The 27200-nt window shown below is 45.2% G+C and overlaps 1 protein-coding gene across 1 annotated transcript in view; it reads left to right on the top strand.

The window, feature by feature from the left end:
- The window catches only part of LOC120936044, a 166132-nt gene extending 140265 nt beyond the window's left edge, over positions 1 to 25867 (top strand). The window contains exons 2-3 of the mRNA XM_040348144.1: positions 9270 to 9751; positions 25140 to 25867. Coding sequence (XP_040204078.1) covers positions 9276 to 9751; positions 25140 to 25296 — 633 coding nt within the window. The 5' untranslated portion in view covers positions 9270 to 9275 and the 3' untranslated portion in view covers positions 25297 to 25867. The remainder of the gene's footprint in view (positions 1 to 9269; positions 9752 to 25139) is intronic.
- The last annotated feature ends 1333 nt before the right edge of the window (positions 25868 to 27200 follow it).

Here is a 27200-nt window from a genome sequence, read left to right as displayed (position 1 = left end):
GCTTCTATGTCTGTGTACAGTGAGATAAAAATAAGTCCGCCAGCTGCTCCCTGATGCCAGCATTCAGAGGATCCACATCTGCCACAATGAGGAATTCACTGGATTTAGTAAAACAGTGCGTGTGTCTCTGTACTGCGCCTGGGATTCGGCGCCCGCCATTTCATAGAAAAGGGTCAGTTTTTTGGCAAGTCGGTACACTGATATTTATTCTAAAAGGAAGAAAATATATACCGGTATATATACAAAAACACATACATTCCTATAGGGAAGTGTAACGGCTACCCACGTAGTGAGGGGGTATCAGCAGTTGGAGACGTCTTTTTCCCTGGCAAGTTGCGATATGCAAGTACCGCCGGTATATCCCATCCACGAGATCCAGAGAGAGAGAGTCAGGTTCAGCTGTAAAAATAGCAGAATAATAGTCCCATCGAATGCCCTTCCAAGAACAAGACGGGGCTACGTTTTGAAGGGTCAAGTAGACTCTCTATTTTCAAGTACACAGCACACTTTTATACAGAATTTGGAACATCCCACCTCTTTGCCATCAGAATAATTAACATGAGCCAATTATCTATCATTTAGCCTGACGAGGTGACTAGCCGTCTCGTCTGCAATTCCCCACACATATAATGAACTTCAATCACATTCTCAAAGCCATTTAGTGGAGGTAATTATCTCCTAGAGATGTCCCGTCTCTGACAACAGCTATTCACCTGCAGAACACAATAACAAGGTATTTCACAAGCCGGCTCCACTTAGCATTTCAATAGCCTGAGCTAAGCATTGAAGGGTCATTGTCCTATTGACCTAGTCAGGACAAAATAAACCACTTGTAATGTGTCCAGTACCTTCTGCAATGAACTGTCAGTAATGTCCCATCTTCTGAAATACATAGTTCCGTTACAGGAAGGAAAGAAAGAAAGAAAGAAGAAGAAATAATGGCGTGAAAAAGCGAAGGAAAAAGTAGAAAGGGATGAAGACTGGAAAGAAGGAATGAAGAAGGGAAGGAAAAAAGAGAGAAGGAAGGAATGAAAAAGGGAAGGAAGGAAGGAGACAGAGAGGGAAGGGATGAAGAAGGGAAGAAAATAAGAAGGAAGGAAGGGAGAGAGAAGGGAAGGAAATAAGAAGGAAGGAAGGGAGAAAAAAGGAAAGGAAATAAGAAGGAAAGAAGGCGATAAAGAAGGAAAAAGGAGAAGGGAGGAAGAGCTGAAAAGGGATGAAAAGAAGAAGATAGGGAGAAACAAGGGAAGGAAAATACGAATAAAAGAAGGGATAAAGAGGGGACAGATGAAGGTAGGAAGGGCTGAAAAGGGGAAGGATAAAAAAGGGTTAAGGAAAGAAGGGAGGAAGGGATGACGAAGGAAAAAGAAGAAAGAAGGGCTGAAAAAGGGAAGAAAAGAAGAAGGAAGGGAGAAACAAGGGAAGGAAAATATGAATAAAAGAAGGGATCAAGAGGGGACAGATGAAGGTAGGAAGAGCTGAAAAGGGGAAGGATAAAAAAGGGTTAAGGAAAGATGAAGGGAGGAAGGGATGACGAAGGAAAGAAGAAAGAAGGGCTAAAAAAGGGAAGAAAAGAAGAAGGCAGGGAGAAACAATGGAAGGAAATACGAATAAAAGAAGGGATAAAGAGGGGACAGATGAAGGTAGGAAGGGCTGAAAAGGGGAAGGATAAAAAAGGGTTAAGGAAAGAAGAAGGGAGGAAGGGATGACGATGGAAAAAGAACAAAGAAGGGCTGAAAAAGGGAAGAAAAGAAGAAGGAAGGGAGGGAAAAAGAAGGGAATAAGAATGAAAGGAGGGATGAAGAAGGAAAAGATGAAGATAGAAAGGGCTGAAAAATGGAATGATAAAAAGGGGTTTAGGAGAAAAGAAGAAGGAAGGAAGGGATGAAGGTAGGAAGAAAAGAAGACAGAAGGAAGGGATAAACAAGGGAAGGGAAAGAGAAAGGAAGGAAGGTATGAAGAAGAAAGGAATGAAGAAAGAAGGAAAGATAAAGGAAGGAAGATTTGAAGAAGGAAAGGAAAGAAGGAGAAATGATGGCATGAAAAGGGGAAGGAAGGGATGAAGAATGGGAGGAAGGGAAAGAAAAAAGGAAAGGAAAGAAGAAGAAAAGGTAGGATAAAGGAAAGAGGGAAGGGAGGAATGAAGAAGGAAAATGAAGAAAGAAGGAAGAAAGGGTCAAAAAGGAAAGGGAAGAAGAAGAAGAAGAAGAAGGAAGGAATGGATAAAGAAGGGAAGGAAATAGGAATGAAAGAAGGGATAAAGAAGGAAAAAGGAGAAGGATAAAAAAGGGTTAAAGGGGTTGTAAAGGATTTTTTTTTTTCATAATAAGCATCCTTTACCTGCAGACATTCCTCTTTTCACTTCCTCATTGTTCGTTTTTGCTCAGAAGTTGCTCTATTTCTTCTCTGTTCTGTTCACTTCCTGCTTGTCTGAGTTTACTGACCACCATGAAGGGAGGCTTTACTGCGGTGGTCAGTAACATGCTCACCCCCTCCTGGGAACTACATCTGTGCAGCAGGACGCTCTCTACATGTTAGAGACTTCAAGGAGGTGTGAATTACTGGGCGTGCCGCAATGCATACTGGGAAATTTAGTTCTTACATGAACGAGCGCCGCAAACCAGGAAGTGAATGAGAGAACAGAAACTAGAAGGCCAAAGGTGATATAGATGAAGGAATTTAATAGGTATTTACTCGTTTTTTAACACTATTCTGTTGCAGACATTAATTTTAGGCAAAACAAAAATTTCCTTTATGGATAGGAAGGAATGAAGAATGGGAGGAAGGGAAAGAAAAAAGAGGGAAGGAAGGAAGAAAGGAAAGAAGAAGAAAAGGTAGGATAAAGGACAGAGGGAAGGAAGGGATGGAGAAGGGAAGGAAAGAAGTAGATAGGGAGGGATGAAGAAGGAAAACAAAGAAAGATGAAAGGAAGGGTCGAAAAAGGAAAGAAGAAGGAAGGAATGGATAAAGAAGGGAAGGAAATAAGAATGAAAGAAGGTATAAAGAAGGGAAAATAAGAAGGTATGAAGGGCTGAAAAAGGGAAGGATAAAAAAGGGTTGAAGAAGGGAAGGAAAGAAGAAGGAAATAAGAAGGGAAAGAAAAGATGGAGGAAAGGGATAAACAAGGGAAGGAAAAGAGAAAGGAAGGAAGGGATGAGGAAAGAAGGGATGAAGAAGGAAGGAATGAAGAAAGAAGGAAAGATAAAGGAAGGAAGATTTGAAGAAGGAAGGGAAAGAAGAAGAAATGATGGCATTAAAAGGGGAAGGAAAGAAGTAGGAAGGAAGGGATGATAAATGGCAAGAAGGGATCAAGAAGGGAAGGAAAAAGGAGGGAAGGAAGGAATGAAAAAGGGAAGGAAGGAAGAAAGGAAGGAAGAAGAAAGATAGGATAATTCAAACTGGAGCCGCAGTGGAGATATGTGAGCCATTCGAAATCTCCTGCTATTGCGAATTGGATGCATCCAATTCACAATAGTGCAAACCCAGCCTTACACTTTTCTTTTTATCGCTGAACTTTACTTTTTATCACAAAGGGGACCAAAAGACTACTACTTTGTTGTGACAGGTTCTCTTTAATAAACCATCAGGATTCCTTGAGATCCTTGATTCCTCACCTGCCCTCCATTGGAGCTAACAGAGCACAGATTGTGCTCCATTACCTTCTCCCCCTCTCCGACAGCCAAATTAAAGTGATATAACACACATTGCTTCTGTATTCTTACTAGGTAGGGCAGCCCAGCTAAGAGATGTCTCTCCTCCCTCAACCCAGTGGCACCCGCCATGCCAGTGACATGCCAGCTTCTGTCTTGACTCCCAAGAGTCTGCCCTGTGTGGGGAGAAATGTGGCCCTGGGGGCATGCCTACAACCAGGGTTTTTTTTCTCACAGAATAGGTGCAGGAACTCCTCCCTTCCAAACCACCCTTGACTCCGCCCCCTACCTACCCCTGAGCAACAATGGAACCCCCTGCAAAAATAGATCCCCTCCAGCAACAATAGAATATCCAGTAGCCAGCATCAATAGACTCTCCAGCAGCCAGCAACAAAGACCCCCTCCCTCAACAGTACATCCCTCCTAGCAACGACTGACCCCCCCAGCAACAAGAGATCCCCCACGAGCAACAGAAGAACTCCCCAGCAACAACAAACCCCCTTCCTTCGCAAAAATAGATCCCCTCCAGCAACAATATATCCCCCAGCTGCCAACCTCAATAGACTCTCTAGCACACCCCGGCACCTCTTTCCATTACATACATTCAGTTTGGAAGGTGCTGGAACTGCGTTCCCCCACGTTCCTGCTGAAAAAAAAAGCCCTGCCTACAACAATAGGAACTGACCTCCCAGCAGCTGCCCCTGCTTGCATTTTACAATCCTGGGGACGATGTCATAGGGAGTAATAAAAGCTGTTCTTAATTGTTGGGATATGACCTACAGGGGTAGAGGAAGGTATTGGGGGGTACATTTTGGTTTGCTTGGACATACGCTTTACAGACAAACAATGCAACACCTAGAGAAAAGATGGAATTAAAGGGAGGAGAATTATCAAAAGAGTCAAGTTGGTGTATTGTGTATAAACGTGAATGCTCCACCTCATTGGCAAGATCCTTGTATGCAAGTTGTCCCCCTTCCCCTCCATAAAATGCTTTCTCCACCTTTCTCTAGGTGATGATGGCGCCATCCTCAGGCCGGATCTCAGAGAATGTTGAGTAGACCATATCTCACGAGAAGATAATCCTGCACTGTGCCGTAGTTACTTCTCTTGAAGCTTGTAAGAAAAGAAAAGAAATGGCTGCACATCCAGGAATTCCGATTGCCTTTTATTGTTCAAAGTGATAACACCAAAGACACCAACACGAGGTCACGTAGATGCATTTCACACATACATCTTGTGCTTAATTATCTTGTGCTTAATCATCTCTCAAAGACACCAACACAAGGTCAAGTAGACGCGTTTCACACATACATCTAATGCTTAAACATCTACCAAAGACAACAACACAGGGTCAGGTAGACGCGTTTCACACATACATCTTGTGCTTAATCATCTTGTGCTTAATCATCTACCAAAGACACCAACACAAGGTCAAGTAGAACCATTTCACACATACATCTTGTGCTTAATCATCTACTAAAGACACCAACACAAAGTCAAGTAGACACGTTTCACACATACATCTTGTGCTTAATCATCTACTAAAGACACCAACACAAAGTCAAGTAGACACGTTTCACACATACATCTTGTGCTTAATCATCTACTAAAGACACCAACACAAAGTCAAGTAGACGCGTTTCACACATACATCTTGTGCTTAAACATCTACCAAAGACAACAACACAGGGTCAAGTAGACGCATTTCACACATACATCTTGTGCTTAATCATCAACCAAAAACGCCAACACGAGGTCAAGTAGACGCGTTTCACACATACATCTTGTGTTAATCATCTTGGCCCATATTCTCTCTAAAAATTTGCGGGCTGCGCTTAAGGCACTTACACTCCGCTGTCCCAACTTACTGGAGCAGGTGTTGTATTCCCCAAACACTTGCTCCCTAAGTTGGGACGGCGGAGTGTAAATGCCCCGGCGTTGCCTGGCGGATCTCCAAGGGGGCGGCTTGTATTCAAATTAAGCGCGCCCCCGATTCTAATGAACTGCGCATGCGCCGGGCTTCAAAAAGCCCAGTGCGCATGCTCCAGTTCTCGGCGGAAAACGTCAATGACGCCGACGTGTGCGTCATTGACGTAGAGTCGTATTCAAGAACGACTTAGTAAAACGACGTACCCGACGAAAAAACACGACGCGGACCCGACGCCATCCGTAACATGGCCTACGTGGGACTTGCGGAAACTTACTCCTCATATAGCAGGAGTAAGTTTCCGCTTACGCAAACGACGTTAGCGACGGTTACGCGACGCGAACTCGTTCGGGAATCGGCGTAGAAGGATCATTTGCATACGCAAATGACTCCTTCACTTAAATGCCATCTAGCGGCGGCCGGCGTCATTACATTTAAGATCCGCCAGTGTAAGCGACTTACAGATGGCGGATCTTAAGTGTATCTATGCGAAAATGATTCTAAGAATCAGTCGTATAGATACACGGGCCAAAAAATGGAGATACGATGGAGTATCCTGAGATACTCCATCGTAACTTCTATGAGAATATGGCCCCTTGTGCTTAATCATCTACTAAAGACACCAACACGAGGTCAAGTAAAACCGTTTCACACATACATCTTGTGCTTAATCATCTACTAAAGATACCACCACAAAGTCAAGTAGACACGTTTCACACTTACATCTTGTGCTTAATTATCTTGTGCTTAATCATCTCTCAAAGACACCAACACAAGGTCAAGTAGAATCGTTTCACACATACATCTTGTGCTTAATTATCTTGTGCTTAATCATCTCCCAAAGACACCAACACGGGGTAAAGTAGACGCGTTTCACACATACATCTTGTGCTTAATCATCTTGTGCTTAATCATCTACCTAAGACACCAGCACGAGGTCAAGTAGAACCGTTTCACACATACATCTTGTGCTTAATCATCTACTAAAGACACCAACACAAAGTCAAGTAGACGCGTTTCACACATACATCTTGCGCTTAATCATCTACCAAAGACACCAACACGGGGTCAAGTAGACGCGTTTCACACATACATCTTGTGCTTAATTATCTTGTGCTTAATCATCTCTCAAAGACACCAACACAAGGTCAAGTAGACGCGTTTCACACATACATCTTGTGCTTAATCATCTACCAAAGACACCAACACAAGGTCAAGTAGACGCGTTTCACACATACATCTTGTGCTTAATCATCTACCAAAGACACCAACACAAGGTCAAGTAGAACCGTTTCACACGTACACCTTGTGCTTAATCATCTACTAAAGACTCCAACACAAAGTCAAGTAGACGCATTTCACACATACATCTTGTGCTTAATTATCTTGTGCTTAATCATCTCTCAAAGACACCAACACAAGGTCAAGTAGACGCGTTTCACACATACATCTTGTGCTTAATCATCTACCAAAGACACCAACACAAGGTCAAGTAGACGCGTTTCACACATACATCTTGTGCTTAATCATCTACCAAAGACACCAACACAAGGTCAAGTAGAACCGTTTCACACGTACACCTTGTGCTTAATCATCTACTAAAGACTCCAACACAAAGTCAAGTAGACGCGTTTCACACATACATCTTGTGCTTAATTATCTTGTGCTTAATCATCTACCAAAGACACCAACACGAGGTCAAGTAGAACCGTTTCACACATACATCTTGTGCTTAATCATCTCCCAAAGACACCAACACGGGGTCAAGTAGACGCATTTCACACATACATCTTGTGCTTAAACATCTACCAAAGACACCAACACGGGGTCAAGTAGACGCGTTTCACACATACATCTTGTGCTTAATTATCTTGTGCTTAATCATCTCTCAAAGACACCAACACAAGGTCAAGTAGACGCGTTTCACACATACATCTTGTGCTTAATCATCTACCAAAGACACCAACACAAGGTCAAGTAGACGCGTTTCACACATACATCTTGTGCTTAATCATCTACCAAAGACACCAACACAAGGTCAAGTAGAACCGTTTCACACGTACACCTTGTGCTTAATCATCTACTAAAGACTCCAACACAAAGTCAAGTAGACGCGTTTCACACATACATCTTGTGCTTAATTATCTTGTGCTTAATCATCTCCCAAAGACACCAACACGGGGTCTAGTAGACGCGTTTCACACTTACATCTTGTGCTTAATCATCTTGTGCTTAATCCTCTACCAAAGACACCAACGCAACGTCAAGTAGAACCGTTTCACACATACATCTTGTGCTTAATCATCTACTAAAGACACCAACACAAGGTCAAGTAGAACCGTTTCACACATACATCTTGTGCTTAATCATCTACTAAAGACACCAACACAATGTCAAGTAGACGCGTTTCACACATACATCTTGTGCTTAAACATCTACCAAAGACAACAACACAAGGTCAACTAGACGCGTTTCACACATACATCTTGTGCTTAATTATCTTGTGCTTAATCATCTACCAAAGACACCAACGCAAGGTCAAGAAGAACCGTTTCACACATACATCTTGTGCTTAATCATCTACTAAAGACACCAACACAAGGTCAAGTAGACACGTTTCACACAAACATCTTGTGCTTAATTTAAGCACAAGATGTAAGTGTGAAACGCGTCTACGTGACCTTGCGTTGGTGTCTTTGGTAGATGATTAAGCACAAGATGATTAAGCACAAGATGTATGTGTGAAATGCATCTAAGTGACCTCGTGTTGGTGTCTTTGGTGTTTTCGCTTTGAACAATAAAAGGCAATCAGAATTCCTGCATGTGCAGCCATTTCTTTTCTTACACGTTTCCCATGGAGGCGGGCCAGGGCTGGCACTCTAGGACATTCCACCTCAGGTCAGGGCTGGACTGGGACAAAAATTTGGCCCTGGACTTCATCCAGACCGGCCCACGTTGACAGGTCTCTCCCATGGCGGCCACCCAAGCCCCCTCTCCCCCTTCACTAGCCGTTCTACTTTATTAGAGTAGAATGGCTGGTACTGGTACTCTTATAGGCAGTACCAGTGGGGAAGCTAGACATTATTTCACCCGGGGCAAAGAATCAGTATGGTGCCCCCCCTTATGGGACAAGATTAGGCAGAAGTGAGAAACTCCCAGGCCATAGCTGTTGAGTGAGCTGTCTGTCCCCTCCCCCATGCTCCTCTCTTGTCCCCCCCCTGCTCCTCTGGTCCTCCTCCTGCTTCTTTGTCCCCCCAGGTGAGCGCTGTGGGGAGGGAGAGGAGGTGAGCGCTGCGGGAAGGGAGAGACAGAGGAGCGGACGGGGCGGCAGTTCGCTGTCACTGAAGCCGGCCCACTGAGCCATCGGCCCACCGGGAAACTCCCTGTAGTCCCAATGGCCAGTCCATCCCTGCCTCAGGTTCTCATTATACACCTGGAGCAGCAGCTCTTTTTCTTTCTCTTGTCGCTACTCAACATTTTCCGGGAACTTGTTGGCAAGAGGATGATGTCACCCCCGGCACTGTGGAAGTCTGGGAAAGGTAAGTAAATTATCTGACTACTTCCCCCCCATAGGTCCTTTTATGCAGCATTGTTGTGAGAGAGGGGGACATCTTGAATAGGTGGAAGGTCTACTTACTGTTGAATTTACAACCAGCAGTCCACATTAATAATAATTTGTGTTTTCCTTCCAGGGTACAATGCAGCTGTACTGGGCACCATGCATGGCGCTGATGTTGTGGCTTGCCGTATCGTTCAGCTCAGCGCAGAGCGGAGATGAAGCTCTGGCTGATTTAGGCTCTGGATTCCTCCCAACCGCCCAGCACGACCAGCCCAAGGAGCCCCAGCATCACCCACCGCCCACCAATAAGTGTCAGATGACCTTCGTGACCCCGCGCCAGGAGTCATGCGTGGGGAAGGACAATGGTCGGAGCATTAAGGACGATGTACAGTACCTACAGAACCTTCTCCAGGACCACAACCGGGTTCTGCAGAGTTTGAAGTACACAGTGAACGTTGACGCTCAGGACCTTGGCTACCAGGAGGTCATCACAGAACATAATAAAGGAATACGAGAGGACAACAAGGAATTCTACGGGACGCTGAATAAAGTCATACTAGAGCTCCACACGCGGATGGACGACGACGGCTCGGATATTCCAGACGAGAAGAAAAAGTAGGGATCAGATCTGTTGTGTGCTACTTTACTGGAAATCTCTGTGAAAATTTTTCTTTGGATCTACAAACAGTTACAGTGTGTAGTGTAGGGGTCTCCAAACTGCAGCCCAGGGGCTTGATGTTGCCCTTTGCTTGCCTTTTTCAGGCCCTAAGGACACTGGGCCAGATTCTCGTAGAATCTGCGGCGGCGTAGCGCACGCCATTTACACCACGCCACCGCAACTTACTGGAGCAAGTGCCGTATTCTCCAAGCACTTGCTCCGAAATTTGCGGCGGCGTAGTGTAATTGGCCCGGTGTATGGCCGCGTAATTCAAAGGGGGCGGCTTGTATTCAAATTAAGCGCACCCCCGTGCCGATCGAACTGCGCATGCGCCGGGCTGAAAAATAGCCCAGTGCGCATGCTCCAGCTCATGACGGAAAACATCATTGACGTAAAGTCGTATTCAAGAACGACTTAGGAAAACGACGTAACCGACAGAAAAAGACGACGCGGACCCGACGCCATACTTAACATGGCATACGGCGGACTGGCGTAAGGTTACCCCTCATATAGCAGGGGTAACCTTACGCTTACGGAAACGACGACTACGCAACGCAAATTCGTTCGGGAATCGGCGTATCAGGCTCATTTGCATAGTCAAATGAGACCTGAACGTAAACGCCATCTAGCGGTCAGCGTTGTATTGCATTTAGGATCCGACGGTGTAAGTGACTTACACCAGTCGGATCCTAGCCTAATTCCGGCGTATCTTGTTTTGCGAATACAAAACAATGATACGCCGGCGGGAAATTCGAATTACGCCGGTGTATCAGCAGACACACCGGCGTAACTCTTTTGAGAATCTGGCCCACTTTTCCTGATAAAAGGCACTATGGCTTCTACACCAACAATGGGGCATAATTCCTATCACTAATACCAACAATGGGGCACTATTCCTACCACTGAGCCCAACAATGGGACACTATTCTTCCCACTGACCAGTGCCGGCCCAAGACATTGTGCTGCCTGATACCAAGAATGAAATGCTGCTCCCCAAAAAAAATTACGCCCACCAAAATGCCCCCACATCCATTATTTTATATCATGATAACTAAAGTGGACCTATCATGGCTCTATACATGTAAATAGGAGTATAAAGAGGACCTGTTATGGTTGTTTACATGTATAGGAGTATAAAGAGGACCTGTTATGGCTCTATTCATGCAATTAGCCCCACAGTGGAGCGGAGAGCGGAGCTCGCGGAATGGGATGGCGGGCGGGCTGCGATTGAAAGTGCCGCCTGGTACAATGGTACCATCGGGTCCCATGGTAGGGCCGGCCCTGCCACTAACACTAATGATGGGATACTATTCTTCCAGCTGACACCAACTGCAGGGCCCTATACTTCCCACTGATACCAATGATGGCACTTTTCTTCCCAATGACACCAATGGTGGGGTACTAATTCTTCCCCTAATGCCAACAATGGAACTATATACAGTGGAACCTTGGATTGCGAGAATAATCCGTTCCAGGAGAATGCTCTTAATACAAAGCACTCGCCTATCAAAGCGAGTTTCCCCATAGAAGTCAATAGACACAAAAATAATTTGTTCCGCAAAGACTTCAATGGCATGCAATACCGCATGTGGCCAGAGTGGGGGCGCCTGTGAGCCTCGAAAATGTTTGGCTGTTTGGCTGACATCGGGAACCCTCGAGAAAGGCTCGGAAACACCCAGGAACTTTCCCAGTATTTCCGTGTATTTCCAAAACGGCTCCGATCAGCTCTGCTCGGCTCCAGCGCCCCCGCACCTCAGGCCAAATGCGGTACTGCACACCCCATTAGCTTGAATTCTGCTCGTGTTGCGAGACAACACTCGCAAAGCGAGTCAGTTTTCTTTTTTAACGTTTCTCATCTTTCAAACTGCTCGTTAACCTTGTTACTCGTAAACCAAGGTTTCACTGTACCTCCCACTAATGAAAATGATGGGACACTATTCCTCCCAATACCTCCCAATGATGGGGCACTACTCATCCCATTGGCACCGATGATGGGGTATTATTTATTCCCCCAATGTCAACAATGGGGCACTATTCCTCCCACTAAGACCAATAATGGGGTACTATTCCTCCCATGAATACCAATGGTGGGGCACTATTCTTTCCCCTAATAGCAACAATGTGGCACTATTCCTCCAAATGACACCTATGAAGGGGGTACTATTTCTTTCCCCAATGCCAACAATGGGGGTTATATACCTCCCACAAATACCAATGACGGGGGACTATTCCACCCACCGACATCAATGATGGGGCATTCTTTACTCCCATTGAGGCCAGGAATTTTCTACTCCCTCTAGCCACAGCCCTGCCCACTCAAAGTCTGAAGGACAGTAAACTGGCCCTTTATTCATAAAGTTTGGAGACCCCTGATTTAGTACAAGAGCCTACCTGACTAGATACAAACCGGATGGATTGCTTAGGTACCGTTTCTGCTACAGTGGAACCTCAGATTGCGAGTAACGCGGTTAACGAGCGTTTTGCAATACAAGCAAATCCTGACTCAGTTTGCGAGTTTTGTCTCGCAAAATGAGCAGGATTCAAGCCAAAGCCGTGTGCAGTACCGCGTTTGGCCTGGGGTGGGGGGGGCGCCGGAGCCAAGCAGAGCCGAACGGTGCCGATAGTTACCGATCGGCCCCGTTCTGAGTGGTTCGTCGTTTGCGTAAGTCGTCCGCAAAACGGGATTTACGTTGTTTACGTCCACGTTGAAATCAATAGGCCCATGCGGCGTACGTAGCCGCAATGCACACTTGGAGATGTAGGCGCCCGGCGCATGCGCACTTTAAAAAAAAACTTAAAAAAACGTGAGGTCAAGCCTCATTGCCATTAAACACGCCCCCCCCCCCCCCCAACACATTTGAATTCGGAGCCCTTCAGGCTACGCCGACGTAACTTAGCAGGCAAGTACATTGAGAATCATGTACTTGCCTCGCTAATTTACGGCGGCGTAGCTTAAATTCCTTAAGCTACGCCGCCGCAAAGTTACGGCGATCTTACTGAATCTACCCAATTGAGTGGAAACCAGTGGGATTGTCATATTTATGTACTGGTAGTGCTTGATGTCGTTACCAAAGTATAGTAATTATTGGGTGAATGGTATAATTATGTTACCTTTTTGTGCCTGATCTTTGGGGGCCCAGTACACATGTAGCCCCTCTCTTCCTCTACAATCGTGCAAAGTTTTTTGTCCGGAGGACCTAAGTCCGGGGAGCACCGATTTTTCAAATCCGGGCACCTCTTCCTTAGACTCCCATGTTAAATGGTAATTTCTCCAGTGACTTTGGGGACCCGGTACCGGCCGGTCGTAGGTCTCCTAGACCCAGAATTTGGCACACATGTAGCCCCATTTCTCCTCTACAGGTGTGCAAAGATTGTTGTCTAAGAGACCTACGGGTGGGGAGCACCGATTTTTCAAAGCCGGGCACCCCTTCCATAGACTCCCATGTTAAACGTCAGTCTAGTCATGGACACAGTGAGGCATGGGCACAGTGAGGCATGGGCACAGTGAGGCCTGTACACAGTGAGGCATGGGCACAGTGAGGCATGGACACAGTGAGGCATGGACACAGTGAGGCATGGACACAGTGAGGCATGGGCACACTGAGGCATGCACATGGGCACAGTGAGGCATGCACACTGCCAGTAAAAGAAAGAATTGCATTTAAAGCACTCTGCCTGACACATAAGTGCATCCATGGGAAGGCTCCGCAATATCTTTGTGACAAGATCAAACCTCACAATTCTAATCGCGTTCTGCGATCCACCGACCAAAATCTGGTCAGGGTACCAAAAACCAAATACAAGTCTAAAGGAGAAAGAAGGTTTGCCTTTCAAGGTCCAAGACTATAGAATGCTTTACCAACCAGCATTCGGTTGGAGGAAAACCACCTGACTTTCAGAAGACAGATCAAGACTCTGCTCTTTTGAATGGCATGAGACACGAACAACTAGCGCCCAGAAGCGATTCAGTTCGCATGTGCCGCGCTTTATAAATTTTTCATTCATTCATGGACACAGTGAGGCAAAGTGAGGCACAGTGAGGCATGGGCACAGTGAGGCATGGACACAGTGAGACATGGGCACAGTGAGGCATGGGCACAGTGAGGCATGGGCACAGTGAGGAATGGAGACAGTGAGGCATGGGCACAGTGAGGCATGGGCACAGTGAGGAATGGAGACAGTGAGGCATGGGCACAGTGAGGCATGGACACACTGATGCATGCACATGGACACAGTGAGGCATGGGCACAGTGAGGCATGGACACACTGATGCATGCACATGGACACAGTGAGGCATGGGCACAGTGAGGCATGGACACACTGATGCATGCACATGGACACAGTGAGGCATGGGCACAGTGAGGCATGCACATGGACACAGTGAGGCAAAGTGAGGCACAGTAAGGCATGCAGATGGACACCCTCGGCTTATACTCGAGTCAATACGTTTTCCCATTTTTTTGTGGTAAAATTAGGTGCCTCGGCTTATATTCGGGTCGGCTTATACTCGAGTATATACGGTAATTTCCTCCTGTACCCATTTGCATCATGGCACTACCACTTACATAAATGGGGGATTGGGTTTCACTTCTATGACCAGGCCTAGCACATCCAACAGAAAGAATGAAAAAAATATATCCTCCCCTGGCAAAGCACCTTGTCCTCATGTTAATGAAGACAAGGCCCTCTTTCTCATAACACTGGCCGGTGGCTGTGGGGGTTTGTGAGAGGAGGGCTTATCAGCCCCTTTGAATAATAGTAACCTTACTCATTCAGGAAAAAAATGTAACCCCCAAAAAAAGCACCTAAACGTTTGCCAAGCCCTTGTCAGTCACGATGCCTGCCACCAACAGTCTTGCTATTTTGAAGCGTGACATGTTGGGTATCAATTTACTCGGCGTAACATCATCTTTCACAATATTGAAAAAAATGTAGCTAACTTTACTGTTGTCTTATTTTTTTATTCAAAAAAGTGTATTTTTTTTCCAAATCAATTGTGCTTGGAAGACCGCTGCGCAAATACGGTGTGACATAAAGTATTGCGATGACCGCCATTTTATTCTCTAGGGTGTCTGAAAAAAATAAATATATAAAGCTCATGAGTAATTTTCTAGCAAAAAAAACACGTAAACAAGAAATCTCAAAAAGAGGCTTGGTCCGTAGTGTATTTTTTGTGCTGCCCTAGGCCTGACTAAACTCGTGCACCCCCTAATTTAACTATGACCCACCCCTTCCTGTCAAGGCCACACCCCTTTCTGTTTAAGACCCACCCCGATTTGTTTTGAGTGGGGACACTAGTTCTGAGAGCCTTGGGGTGGCAATGGATTCCCTTAATTTGCATAGGTTTCCTCTCACTTCCTGTTTGGCTATGGGGCAGGAAGTGAAGGGAAATCTCTGCAATGGGACAGGGATACCCTCCCTTACTCTATACAAAATGAAAAAAATAAATAAAGTGTTGCTTATAGTTCTAGTTCTGAGGAAGGGTTGTGGTCCAGGATGATAGGACAGTCAAAATTAGAAGCAGCGCCCCCCACAATTGGGGAATGCCGGAAGCAGTGCAGCCGATTTATGGGGGCGTTGGACTAATTTGCCTCTCAGCCCAGTCCACCCCATAAGACTGGCGCTACACTGACTGGCTGAGTTAGCCCTTGGTGTTCTACATGAAGGGCTGGGAAAAGGGGTGGACAGAAGGGAAAGCTGCCCTGGGCGCAGCAGAGCAAATGAGGCAAAGAATGAAAGTACTGTAGAATGGTGCACTCATTTTACAACATGAATTAGAAGTGGGGAAGGGGGACCCAGTTCCATGGCTTCCTGTGTCTTCTATACTCCATCTGTGAGATCTCCCTGCCATCATTTCAAACTCTGTATGCCCTGTGCTGTGTTTGAATAGTCCCCTGATGTGATTAAGGACCAGGCCTATTCTGACACCTCTTATTTACAAGTGAAAATCTGTATTTTTTGCTAGAAAATTACTTATTAAATCTCTGAAAGGTATCTATTTTTTTTTTTAGCAGAGACCCTAGAGAATAAAATGGCCATCGTTGCAGTTTTTCAAATGCAATGGCAATCGTTGCAATTGCATATCAAAAATACAGTAAGTGATACATTGGAAACATGTATTCAATAGGTTATAGAGCAGTATTACACAGTATCTCAGAAAAAGTAAGTACGCCCCTCACATTTTTGTAAATATTTTCTTCTATCTTTTCATGTGACAACACTGAAGAAATGACACTTTGCTACAATGTTGTGTAGTGAGTGTACAGCTTGTATAACAGTGTAAATTTGCTGTCCCCTCAAAATAACTCAACACACAGCCATTAATGTCAACAAAAGTGAGTACACCCCTAAGTGGTCTGATTCCCTCCACCATGGTCTGATTCCGTCCACCATGGTCTGATTCCGTCCACCATGGTCTGATTCCCTCCACCATGGTCTGATTCTGTCCACCATGGTCCGATTCCGTCCAGCATGGTCTGATTCCGTCCAGCATGGTCTGATTCTGTCCACCAGGGTCCGATTCCGTCCAGCATGGTCTGATTCCCTCCACCATGGTCTGATTCCCTCCACCATGGTCTGATTCCCTCCACCATGGTCTGATTCCCTCCACCATGGTCTGATTCCCTCCACCATGGTCTGATTCCGTCCAGCATGGTCTGATTCTGTCCAGCATGGTCTGATTCCGTCCAGCATGGTCTGATTCCCTCCACCATGGTCTGATTCCGTCCAGCATGGTCTGATTCCGTCCAGCATGGTCTGATTCTGTCCACCATGGTCTGATTCCCTCCACCATGGTCTGATTCTGTCCACCATGGTCTGATTCCGTCCAGCATGGTCTGATTCTGTCCACCATGATCTGATTCTGTCCACCATGGTCTGATTCCGTCCACCATGGTCTGATTCCCTCCACCATGGTCTGATTCCCTCCACCATGGTCTGATTCCGTCCACCATGGTCTGATTCCGTCCAATATGGTCTGATTCCCTCCACCATGGTCTGATTCTGTCCACCATGGTCTGATTCCGTCCAGCATGGTCTGATTCTGTCCACCATGATCTGATTCTGTCCACCATGGTCTGATTCCGTCCACCATGGTCTGATTCCCTCCACCATGGTCTGATTCCCTCCACCATGGTCTGATTCCGTCCACCATGGTCTGAGTCCCTCCACCATGGTCTGATTACATCCACCATGGTCTCAATCCGTCCACCATGGTCTGATTCCCTCCACCATGGTCTGATTCTGTCCAGCATGGTCTGATTCCCTCCACCACGGTCTGATTCCGTCCAGCATGGTCTGATTCCATCCACCATGGTCTGATTCTGTCCACCATGGTCTGATTCCATCCAGCATGGTCTGATTCCCTCTGCCATGGTCTGATTCCCTCCACCATGGTCTGATTCCATCCAGCATGGTCTGATTCCATCCAGCATGGTCTGATTCCCTCCGCCATGGTCTGATTCCATCCAGCATGGTCTGATTCCATCCAGCATGGTCTGATTCCCTCCGCCATGGTCTGATTCCCTTCACCATGGTCTGATTCCGTCCAGCATGGTCTAATTCTCTCCACCATGGTCTGATTTCGTCCACCATGGTCTGATTCCCTCCACCATGGTCTGATTCCCTCCACCATGGTCTGATTCTGTCCAGCATGGTCTGATTCCATCCAGCATGGTCTGATTCCGTCCAGCATGGTCTGATTCCCTCCAACATGGTCTGATTCCCTCCACCATGGTCTAATTCCCTCCACCATGGTCTGATTTCGCCCAGCATGGTCTGATTCCCTCCACCATGGTCTGATTCCGTCCAGCATGGTCTGATTCCGTCCAGCATGGTCTGATTTCGTCCACCATGGTCTGATTCCGTCCAGCATGGTCTGATTCCCTCCACTATGGTCTGATTCCCTCCACCATGGTCTGATTCCGTCCAGCATGGTCTGATTCCGTCCAGCATGGTCTGATTCTGTCCAGCATGGTCTGATTTCGTCCACCATGGTCTGATTCCGTCCAGCATGGTCTAATTCCGTCCAGCATGGTCTGATTCCGTCCAGCATGGTCTGATTCAGTCCAGCATGGTCTGATTCCGTCCAGCATGGTCTGATTCCATCCACCATGGTCTGATTCCATCCACCATGGTCTGATTCTCTCCACCATGGTCTGATTCCATCCAGCATGGTCTGATTCCCTCCACCATGGTCTGATTCCCTCCACCATGGTCTGATTCCCTCCACCATGGTCTGATTCCATCCAGCATGGTCTGATTCCCTCCACCATGGTCTGATTCCCTCCACCATGGTCTGATTCCCTCCACCATGGTCTGATTCGGTCCACCATGGTCTGATTCCCTCCACCATGGTCTGATTCCATCCAGCATGGTCTGATACCGTCCAGCATGGTCTGATTTCCTCCACCATGGTCTGATTCCGTCCACCATGGTCTGATTCCCTCCACCATGGTCTATCTTTTCCTAAACGAACCCTTTTGGTTGGACTGACCCTTTAAAATCCTATCATATGCATCACATCCTGAGACTCTATTCACATGCACAGCACAGGGCAGAGAGCTAGAAATGATGGAAGGGAGATCCCACTGATGATTTATCCAATTATACATTTTAGATGGTCATGTGGCATGATGCCATAAAATACAATAAGTGCTCCATATGTCCCTTCATTTCTATACCTAACCCTGCAGTAGTTGGCTCCAAGTACTTAGCTGTTGCCTAATGCATCAATCGGATAAAACTCAGACTCCGAGAGCAGCTCTCCATGCCGTGTCCAGTAATTAGATGGGTCAGATAATATGACCGCACCGATCGTTGAAGAACCTGGGAACAATGGAATGTAACCTCACTAATGAAGGAACGTAGATTGGCAACAATAGGTAACAATGTAGAAAACAGCAATTCCAGGAAAGTACAACATAATATAATTGGATCTCAAAGACGTAAAATCCATTCGGTAGATAACAGCACCATAACGGCCCATAGAGGAAAGGACCTTATTTTAGGAGGCTTCTCATCAGTCTGGGTTAACCCCTTCCTGCCTGTCTTCCGTAGGGCAAGAAAAAGCAACATGATGAGATCTTTTTATCCAATACGGGACTTGTGATCAGTCTACATACAATCGATCGCAAACAAAGCTGCTCTTCATCGATCGAAGTATTGAACCACACAACACATGTGGCATTGTTTTACGCTTTTTGATCGACTGAAAATATTAATTGATCTATTAAAAATGATTCTTTAATCGATCTGTATTACAAGGAGTTCTCAGACTTGTATGTGTTCGATCGATCAGAAACAGTCAACAAAATTCCACCATGGCCGATTGATCAGGAGCTCACTAAATGATCAATTGAAGGGTCTTTGGTTTGTAATTTTTTTTTTTGTCAGTTGGTTACAATTGTTTGCGTCATATATGTGAAGCCACCATAAAGGGAATCAGTCCAAATCTAGGTTATGTAAGAAGATAAATATTCAATATTAAGTTATTGTTGTCACTTTCTGACTTATAAATGTTTAAGGTCAATGAATTCACTTGGAATATAAGTTGAGTATGAATTCCGTTTTACTAAGAGCACTGCACTTAGGGCCTAATCCTCAAAATCCCGGCGCAACGTAACTTTTTCCATTTAAGTTACACCGCCGCAAAATCTCTAACTAAGTGCCCGATCCACAAAGCACTTACCTAGAAATTTTGAGCGGTGTAACTTAAATCGGGCCGGCGCAAGGCGTTCCTCTTCTCCAGGGGGCGATTCCCATTTAAATGAGGCGCGCTCCCACGCCAGCCGTACTGCGCATGCTCGTGACGTCATTTTCCCGACGTGCATAGCGCGAAATTACGTTACGTCAGACTTTATGGATTGCGACGGGACAATAAAGTTGCGTCGGGTAAAAAAAAAGATACGGCGCCCAAAAAATTATTGAAATTTTAAAAAAAACGCGTCGCGAGCAAGAAAGGTCTGTTTTTACAAGGTGTAAACAGTTTACACCTTGTAAAAGTAGCCCTAATTTTGCGTTTGCAAAATAAAACTTACGGAGAAAAAACGAAGCTGAAAAGCTTTGTGGATCTCCGTAAGTCCTAATTTGCATACCCGAGGCGGCATTTCGACGCGAAATGCCCCCAGCGGCGGATGCGGTACTGCATCCTAAGATCCGACAGTGTAATTCAATTACACATGTCGGATCTTCGTCCTAACTATGGGAAACTGATTCTGTGGATCAGTTCCATAGTTAGGACCAGGGATACGACGGAGTAACAGCAGTTACTCCGTCGTATCTCTTTTGAGGATTTGGCCCTTAGTTCCTTTACCTTCAGCTTATAGCTGTATATCTTAGAAATTCAGGCACATTTTTTGTTATTTGGAGGTTTGGATGTATCCGAATTTCCAAATTACAATAGTAACGATTTTAAACAAATCCAAAATAACAAAATTAAAATTTATACGAAATTCCAATTCGATTTTGAAACAAGAATAGAATAAAAAAGAGTAGAAAATAAAGGAATAGAGTAGAAAAGAATAGAAAAAAACAATGTAATAGAATAAAATAGATAGAATATAACCGTCTACCGAAATTTGAATTTAAAATAGAATAAATTTGAATTTTGAATGGAATAGATTAGAATAGCATATAAACGCCTTCTGAAACTGGAATTTTCGAAGAGAATACATTTTAACTTGTATACAATAGAATAGAATAGAAAAAAAAAAAACAATACAGTGGAACCTCAGATTACGAACATAATCCATTCCAGGAGAATGTTCGTAATTCAAAGTACTCACATATCAAAGCAAGTTTCCCTATTGAAGTCAATGGAAACGAAAAATAATTTGTTCCGCATTGACTTCAATGGCATGCAATACTGCATGTGGCCAGAGGTGGGGGGGGGGCGCCAGAGAGCCTCGGAGAGACCTCGGTAAACCTCAGAAAGACTCTGTTCCCGAGGTTTGCCTAGGTCAACCCAGCTGTCCTCTGGCCTTTCCGTACATTTTCGAATGGCGCCGATCGGCGGCGTTTGGCTTTGCTCTGCTCCTGCGCCCCCCCCCACCTCAGACCAAACACGGTACTGCACACCACTTTGGTCTGAATCCTGCTCGTTTTGTGAGACAACACTCACAAACCGAGTTAGGATTTTTTTTTAAATACAGTGCTTGTATTGCAAAACGCTCGTTAACTGCGTTACTCGCGATCCGAGGTTCCACTGCGTAATAGAACAGAATAGGATAAAATAGAAAGAATAAAAGTGTCTTACAAAATTTGAATTTCGAATCAAATAAATTCAAACCCAAAAGAACAGATTAGAATAGAATAGGAAAGAATAAAATAGAAAACATTGAAATAGAAGAGAATAGGAAAAAAATAAAAAAATAAACCAATAAAATAGCATAGAATAAAATAAAATAGAAAAAATATAACCATAATCCGAAATTAAAATTTTGAATAGAATAAATTCAAATGTGATTCTAGTTTTCCAAAGTCGGTCAAATTTACTAATTTCGACCTAATTAAAAAAATGTAATCAAATTTGAAAACGAATAAATGAAACAAAAACGAATTCCGAAAATGAATTTAATGAATTTAACTAAAACTAAATAATTAAAATAACAAATCGAAATGAAATAAAACAAATGTTTTCGTTCTGCACTGCTGTCTCTGACAGCTAGTCTCACCAGATTTGGAGTGAGATTTGGTGACGTCACAATTGAGCTGATCACCATTCTCCTTGCTGGAGAGGAAGCTGTACCTGAGGGACCTGAAGTGCAAGAATCTCCCTGCTTTTGTTTCTCCATTCTGCAGATCTGCTAGTCTCACCAGATTTGGAGTGAGATTTGGTGACGTCACTATTGAGCTGATCACCATTCTCCTTGCTGGAGTGGAAGCTGTACCTGAGGACCTGCATTGCAATAATCTCCTTGCTTTTGTTTCTCCATTCTGCAGATCTGCTAGTCTCACCAGATTTGGAGTGAGATTTGGTGAGGTGACTATTGTGTTGATTACTGTTCTCCTTGCTGGAGGGGAAGCTGTACCTGAGGGACCTGAAGTGCAAGAATCTCCCTGCTTTTGTTTCTCCATTCTGCAGATATGCTAGTCTCACCAGATTTGGAGTGAGATTTGGTGACGTCACTATTGAGCTGATCACCATTCTCCTTGCTGGAGAGGAAGTTGTACCTGAGGACCTGCATTGCAAGAATCTCCTTGCTTTTGTTTCTCCATTCTGCAGATCTGCTAGTCTCATCAGATTTGGAGTGAGATTTGGTGACATCACTATTGAGCTGATCACCATTCTCCTTGCTGGAGGGAGAGGTTGTACCTGAGGGACCTGAAGTGCAAGAATCTCCCTGCTTTTAATTCTCCATTCTGCAGATCTGCTAGTCTCACCAGATTTGGAGTGAGATTTGGTGACGTCACTATTGAGCTCATCACCATTCTCCTTGCTGGAGAGGAAGCTGTACCTGAGGACCTGCATTGCAAGAATCTCCCTGCTTCTGTTTCTCCATTCTATGGATCTGTGCTTCTTCCACCTCTCCTGCTGCTCCTTCACTATTACCTTACTTGTCCTAAAGCAGGCAGTTCTAATGTGAGGAAGCAAAGCCTTGCCTTCACCAAGATGGCCGTCTCCACTTATTGATACAGTAAAAAACAAGCCGTGGTAAGTCAGCAATGGGGGAAAAAAAATCAGCTGCGAAGAGACCACAGATAAGTGAATAGTCCTTTGCCCTCAGCTGGCCTTTTCAAACAGTACAGGTCCTCTTTTGTACTACTGGAAAGAGGGAAAGTCAGGGTGTAAAACTACCCTGAATCAGCTTGAGCTACAGGGCTCTGTAAACAACAGCCTTTTTTAATAGCATTGAAGCAAAGGAAGACACAGGAAAGATGGAAGGCTGCACTCCGAAAAAAATGCCTAGGTAAGAAAAGGTGAAAGTGACTGCTCCCAGGACACTCTGACGCGTTTTGCCCTCCCCACAAGCCTTAGTCATAGCGGGACCTGGGCTGTTTCTTTTGAATGGTGGCGTTCCATCTTTTCTTTTCCACTTGTGTATACAGAGCCAGGACGGGACCCAAAGCTTTTATGGTTCTTGCCCAAAAAAATAAGAAACACGGGAAGCGCATGAAAAGTAACCTCAAAGCTCCTTCTGCTAAATTTTATTTTTAAGTCCTGACCACAATAAAAACACACCTCCTTAAAAGCGATCGATGGCTCACCGCCAAGCTCTCATTTCCAGAGCCTCTTCCTGTGTGAATGAGGTTAATTATCCTCCCATTAATACATATGATGGGAAGCAAAAAAATTAAAAGACTTTCGCTTGACGGCATTTTACGGAAAACATTCTTCATTCGGCTTCCTGTGCAAAAGAGAAGGGAATGTGCTTTATGTTTTGTACAGAGCACTTTGGTTAAGAGGAGATTGATAACGTCTAGGTGAGCAATTGAATTATCTCACGGCTAACTTGCTTCTGAACAAGAAGCTGTCTTCCTTATCGTAATGTAGGATGCATCTCATAAGGGGAAGGACTGTATCATTTCCAGATATCAACCAAATCAACCAAAAACTAATTTGAGGGGTAATTTCTCCAAGTTTTACAGGCGTAACAGTGCCATGGGATTGCGAAGGAGCATCAACTATGATCAGATTGAAGAAACTCTTTTTGTAATTAAAGTGTAACTACTTTGCATCTGAGCCCAACAAACCAAAAAAAATATTTTTATAACATCTATTTATTTATCAGACCACAGGACATGGTTCCAGTAGTCCATGTCCTTAGTCTGCTTGTCTTCAGTAAACTGTTTGTGGACTTTCTTGTGCATCATCTTTAGAAGAGGCTTCCTTCTGGGACGACAGCCATGCAGACCAATTTGATGCAGTGTGTGGCGTATGGTCTGAGCACTGACAGGCTGACCCCCCACCACCTATAACCTCTGCAGCAATGCTGGCAGCGCTCATACATCTATTTCCCAAAGACAACCTCTGGATATGACGCTGAGCACGTGCACTCAACTTCTTTGGTGGACCATGGCGAGGCCTGTTCTGAGTGGAACCTGTCCTGTTTAACCGCTGTATGGTCTTGGCCACCGTGCTGCAGCTCAGTTTCAGGGTCTTGGCAATCTTCTTATAGCCTAGGCCATCTTTATGTAGAGCCACAATTCTTTTTTTCCGATCCTCAGAGAGTTCTTACCCATGAGGTGTCATGTTGAACTTCCAGTGACCAGTATGAGAGAGTGAGGCCCCATACACACCATAGAATCTATCCGCAGATAAATCCCATCAAATGGGTTTCTGCGGATAGATCCTATGGTGTGTACACTCCGTCGGATATTTATCCGCAGATAAATCTCCCCTGGAATGGATTTCCAGCAGATGGATATTTGCTGACATGCTCAACAAATCCATCTGCTGGAATCCATTCCAACGGATGGATCCGCTCGTCTGTACAGACTTACCGGATCCATCCGTCCAAAGGGATTCCCCGCACGCGTCGTAATGATTTGACGCATGCGTGGAATTCCTTATATGACAGCGTCGCGCCCGTCGCCGCGTCATAATAGCGGCGACGGCGCGACACGTCATCGGCAGAGGATTTCAGCTGGGATTTCAATGCGATGGTGTGTACACGCCATCGCATAGAAATCCTCTGAAATCCTCGAGAGGATTTATCCGCGGATACGGTCCGCTGGACCGTATCTGCGGATAAATCCTCTCGTGTGTATGGGGCCTGAGAGCGATAACACCAAATTTAACACACCTGCTCCCCATTCACACCTGAGACCTTGTAACACTAAGGCCCCGTACACACGACCGAGTTTCTCGGCAGAATTCAGCCAGAAACTCGATGGGAGCCGTATTCTGCCGAGAAACCCGGTCATGTGTACACTTTTGGCCGAGGAAACTGGCGAGGATCTCGTCGGGCCAAATAGAGAACATGTTCTCTATTTCCTCGTTAGTCAATGAGGAAACTTGGCTGGCCGAGATCCTCGGAGGCTTCACAAGGAACTCGACGAGCAAAACGATGTGTTTTGCGTGTCGAGTTTCTCGGACGTGTGTATGGGGCCTAACAAGTAACATGACACTTAGGGGTGTACTCACTGTTGTTGCCAGTGGTTTAGACATTAATGGCTGTGTGTTGAGTTGTTTTGAGGGGACGTCAAAGTTAAACTGTTATACAAGCTGTACACTCACTACACAACATTGTAGCAAAGTGACATTTCTTCAGTGTTGTCACATTAAAGAGAGAATAAAATATTTACAAAAATGCGAGGGGTGCACTGACGTTTGTGAGATACTGTACATACACCGTATAATATATATATTATAAAATGATTATTCCTTTTTTTTTTTTTGCGTAGACTGAATAAAAACTTTCTCATGATGGATCAGCTGCTGGACACCACATTTCACCTGGCCGAGAAACTGGACAAGGCCTCCCAAGACCTGGACCTCCTAATGGAAAAACAGCTGGAAAGGACGACCACCTTGGTCTACAGAAACAACCTCAAATCTTGACCGTCCGCAACTCCGCCAATGGGCCGCCCAACTTCGCCGCGACAAGATGGCCAATTCACTTTCTCTAAAAGAACTTCAAAATACTGTTTTGAAATCAGGAGCCATTTAGATTAGTAAATATAACCAATGTCGTATATTTTTACACAGCCTTCCAGCACCGGCATCATATACTACTATCCCTCAATAATCATAGAGGGGGAGGGTGACGGAGGACAGAGCGTCTATACAGAGAGAAGTGAACCACACAGGCAGCAGGAATTAGATACTCTGCAGGGGGTCAGATCACATGCAGCCTGTTCTTTCTGAGTTTACCCCACAATACATTTCAGAGAAAAACAATAAAAAAAATATAAAAAAGCCAATTTAAACGATATAGTTATCTAATGTCTAGTTTTTCACCTATGTTTTAATGAAAAAATTATTGTTTTTAAAAATGTTTTATCCTTTATAATGATATATATTGTATAGACTCGATGCAGCTATGTATGCTCATATGAAAGGTTATCATTGCTGGTAGTAGTTGTGTTTTACTGTTCCGATTTACTAAAACTGGTGCAGCTGTGCATAGTAACCAATCAGCTTCTGGGTTTTATTGACAAAGCTTAATCAAACAAACTAAAGTTAGAGGCTGATTGGTTACGATAAGATTCTGTGTGCACCAGTTTTAGTAAATCTCCCCATCTGTGTCGACCACAGTGGCGGCAGCTCATACAGGGGGCAGGGGCGCCGCCCCCCTAAACCATGCGCCTGGCCTCTAATCTCTATGCAGGGTGCCAGACGCATGGACTTCAATGTTTTTTTTTTTAAGCACATGATTAGAGCCTGAGGCTCTAATTGACTTCAAAAAGGGTGGGCTGAGCCCACCCAGTTGTGTAATAGTAGCTGTAATGGCACCCCAAATGCGAAAGGGGTTGATGCCGTTTAGGATATTCCCTTTTCGAACACAAGGCAGCTACCGACACTCCACAGTCAGACGAACGAGACCCATAAGAATAATTCTTCCCCAGATACGAGACACAGCTCTGTATGAGGTTCAAGCAGGTCTGACAATCTTTATTGAGAAAGCAGGCTCTTATATACACCAAAAGAATACTGTAGTACCCAAATGAACCCGGATCCACCCACAACATCACACAATGGTTACCTAACGAGCCCCCAATACACATCATTCTCAATACATCTCTTAGCAGACACACAGGGCCAGATTCATGAAGCACTTACACCGTTTTTTTGGTAGATGCACGGCGTAAGTGCAGATTTGCGCCGGCGGATCGCCGTACCCAGAGAACCAGATTACGCCTCCAAATAGACTTCATCGCCTCGGTGTAACCTTTCCACGCCGGCGCGGCGTTGGCGCAGATTTACGCTGGTCGGATCTGGCGCGGCCATGGTTTTTGTGTTTTAAATATGCAAATGAGGTTTTTGGGCCGATTCATCAACTTAAGCTTGACCGGTCGCAGGCTACTCCCGGTGAGCGGAGCTGAAATTTCCGGTGCAAAGTTACACCTCATAAAAGCAGGGGTAACTTTGCACCAAACTTGCAGAGGTCAGCTGGAGAGCAGCTAAAGCAGCAGCGTTACAAACGAACTGAGCAACAACACTTGCTGGACAACACATAGAGGCGGTCCCCATGTTGGGAGAGGCCCTCAATAATTACAGCCCTCTCCTCTGGGCTGAAATTGGTCATCCGCCCACCTGAGGATTCCTCATCAGCCATAACTGCCCCACCACAATGCAAACGACCTAGCTTAGAAAAAAAAAAGCTTCAGTACATTTGCACCTGCAGGGTGGAAGTCTGGGCTGATTCATGGACTGGGCTTTGGTAGTGGGTCGACGTAGCTCAGGGATCACGCCGGGGCGCAGTTCTGAGCATGTGCAGATTGGGGCATTTACCCCTGGATGTC

This window comes from Rana temporaria, chromosome 4, assembly GCF_905171775.1.
Source record: "Rana temporaria chromosome 4, aRanTem1.1, whole genome shotgun sequence".
Taxonomy (NCBI): domain Eukaryota; kingdom Metazoa; phylum Chordata; class Amphibia; order Anura; family Ranidae; genus Rana; species Rana temporaria.
This window is presented reverse-complemented; position numbering and strand designations above follow the sequence as displayed.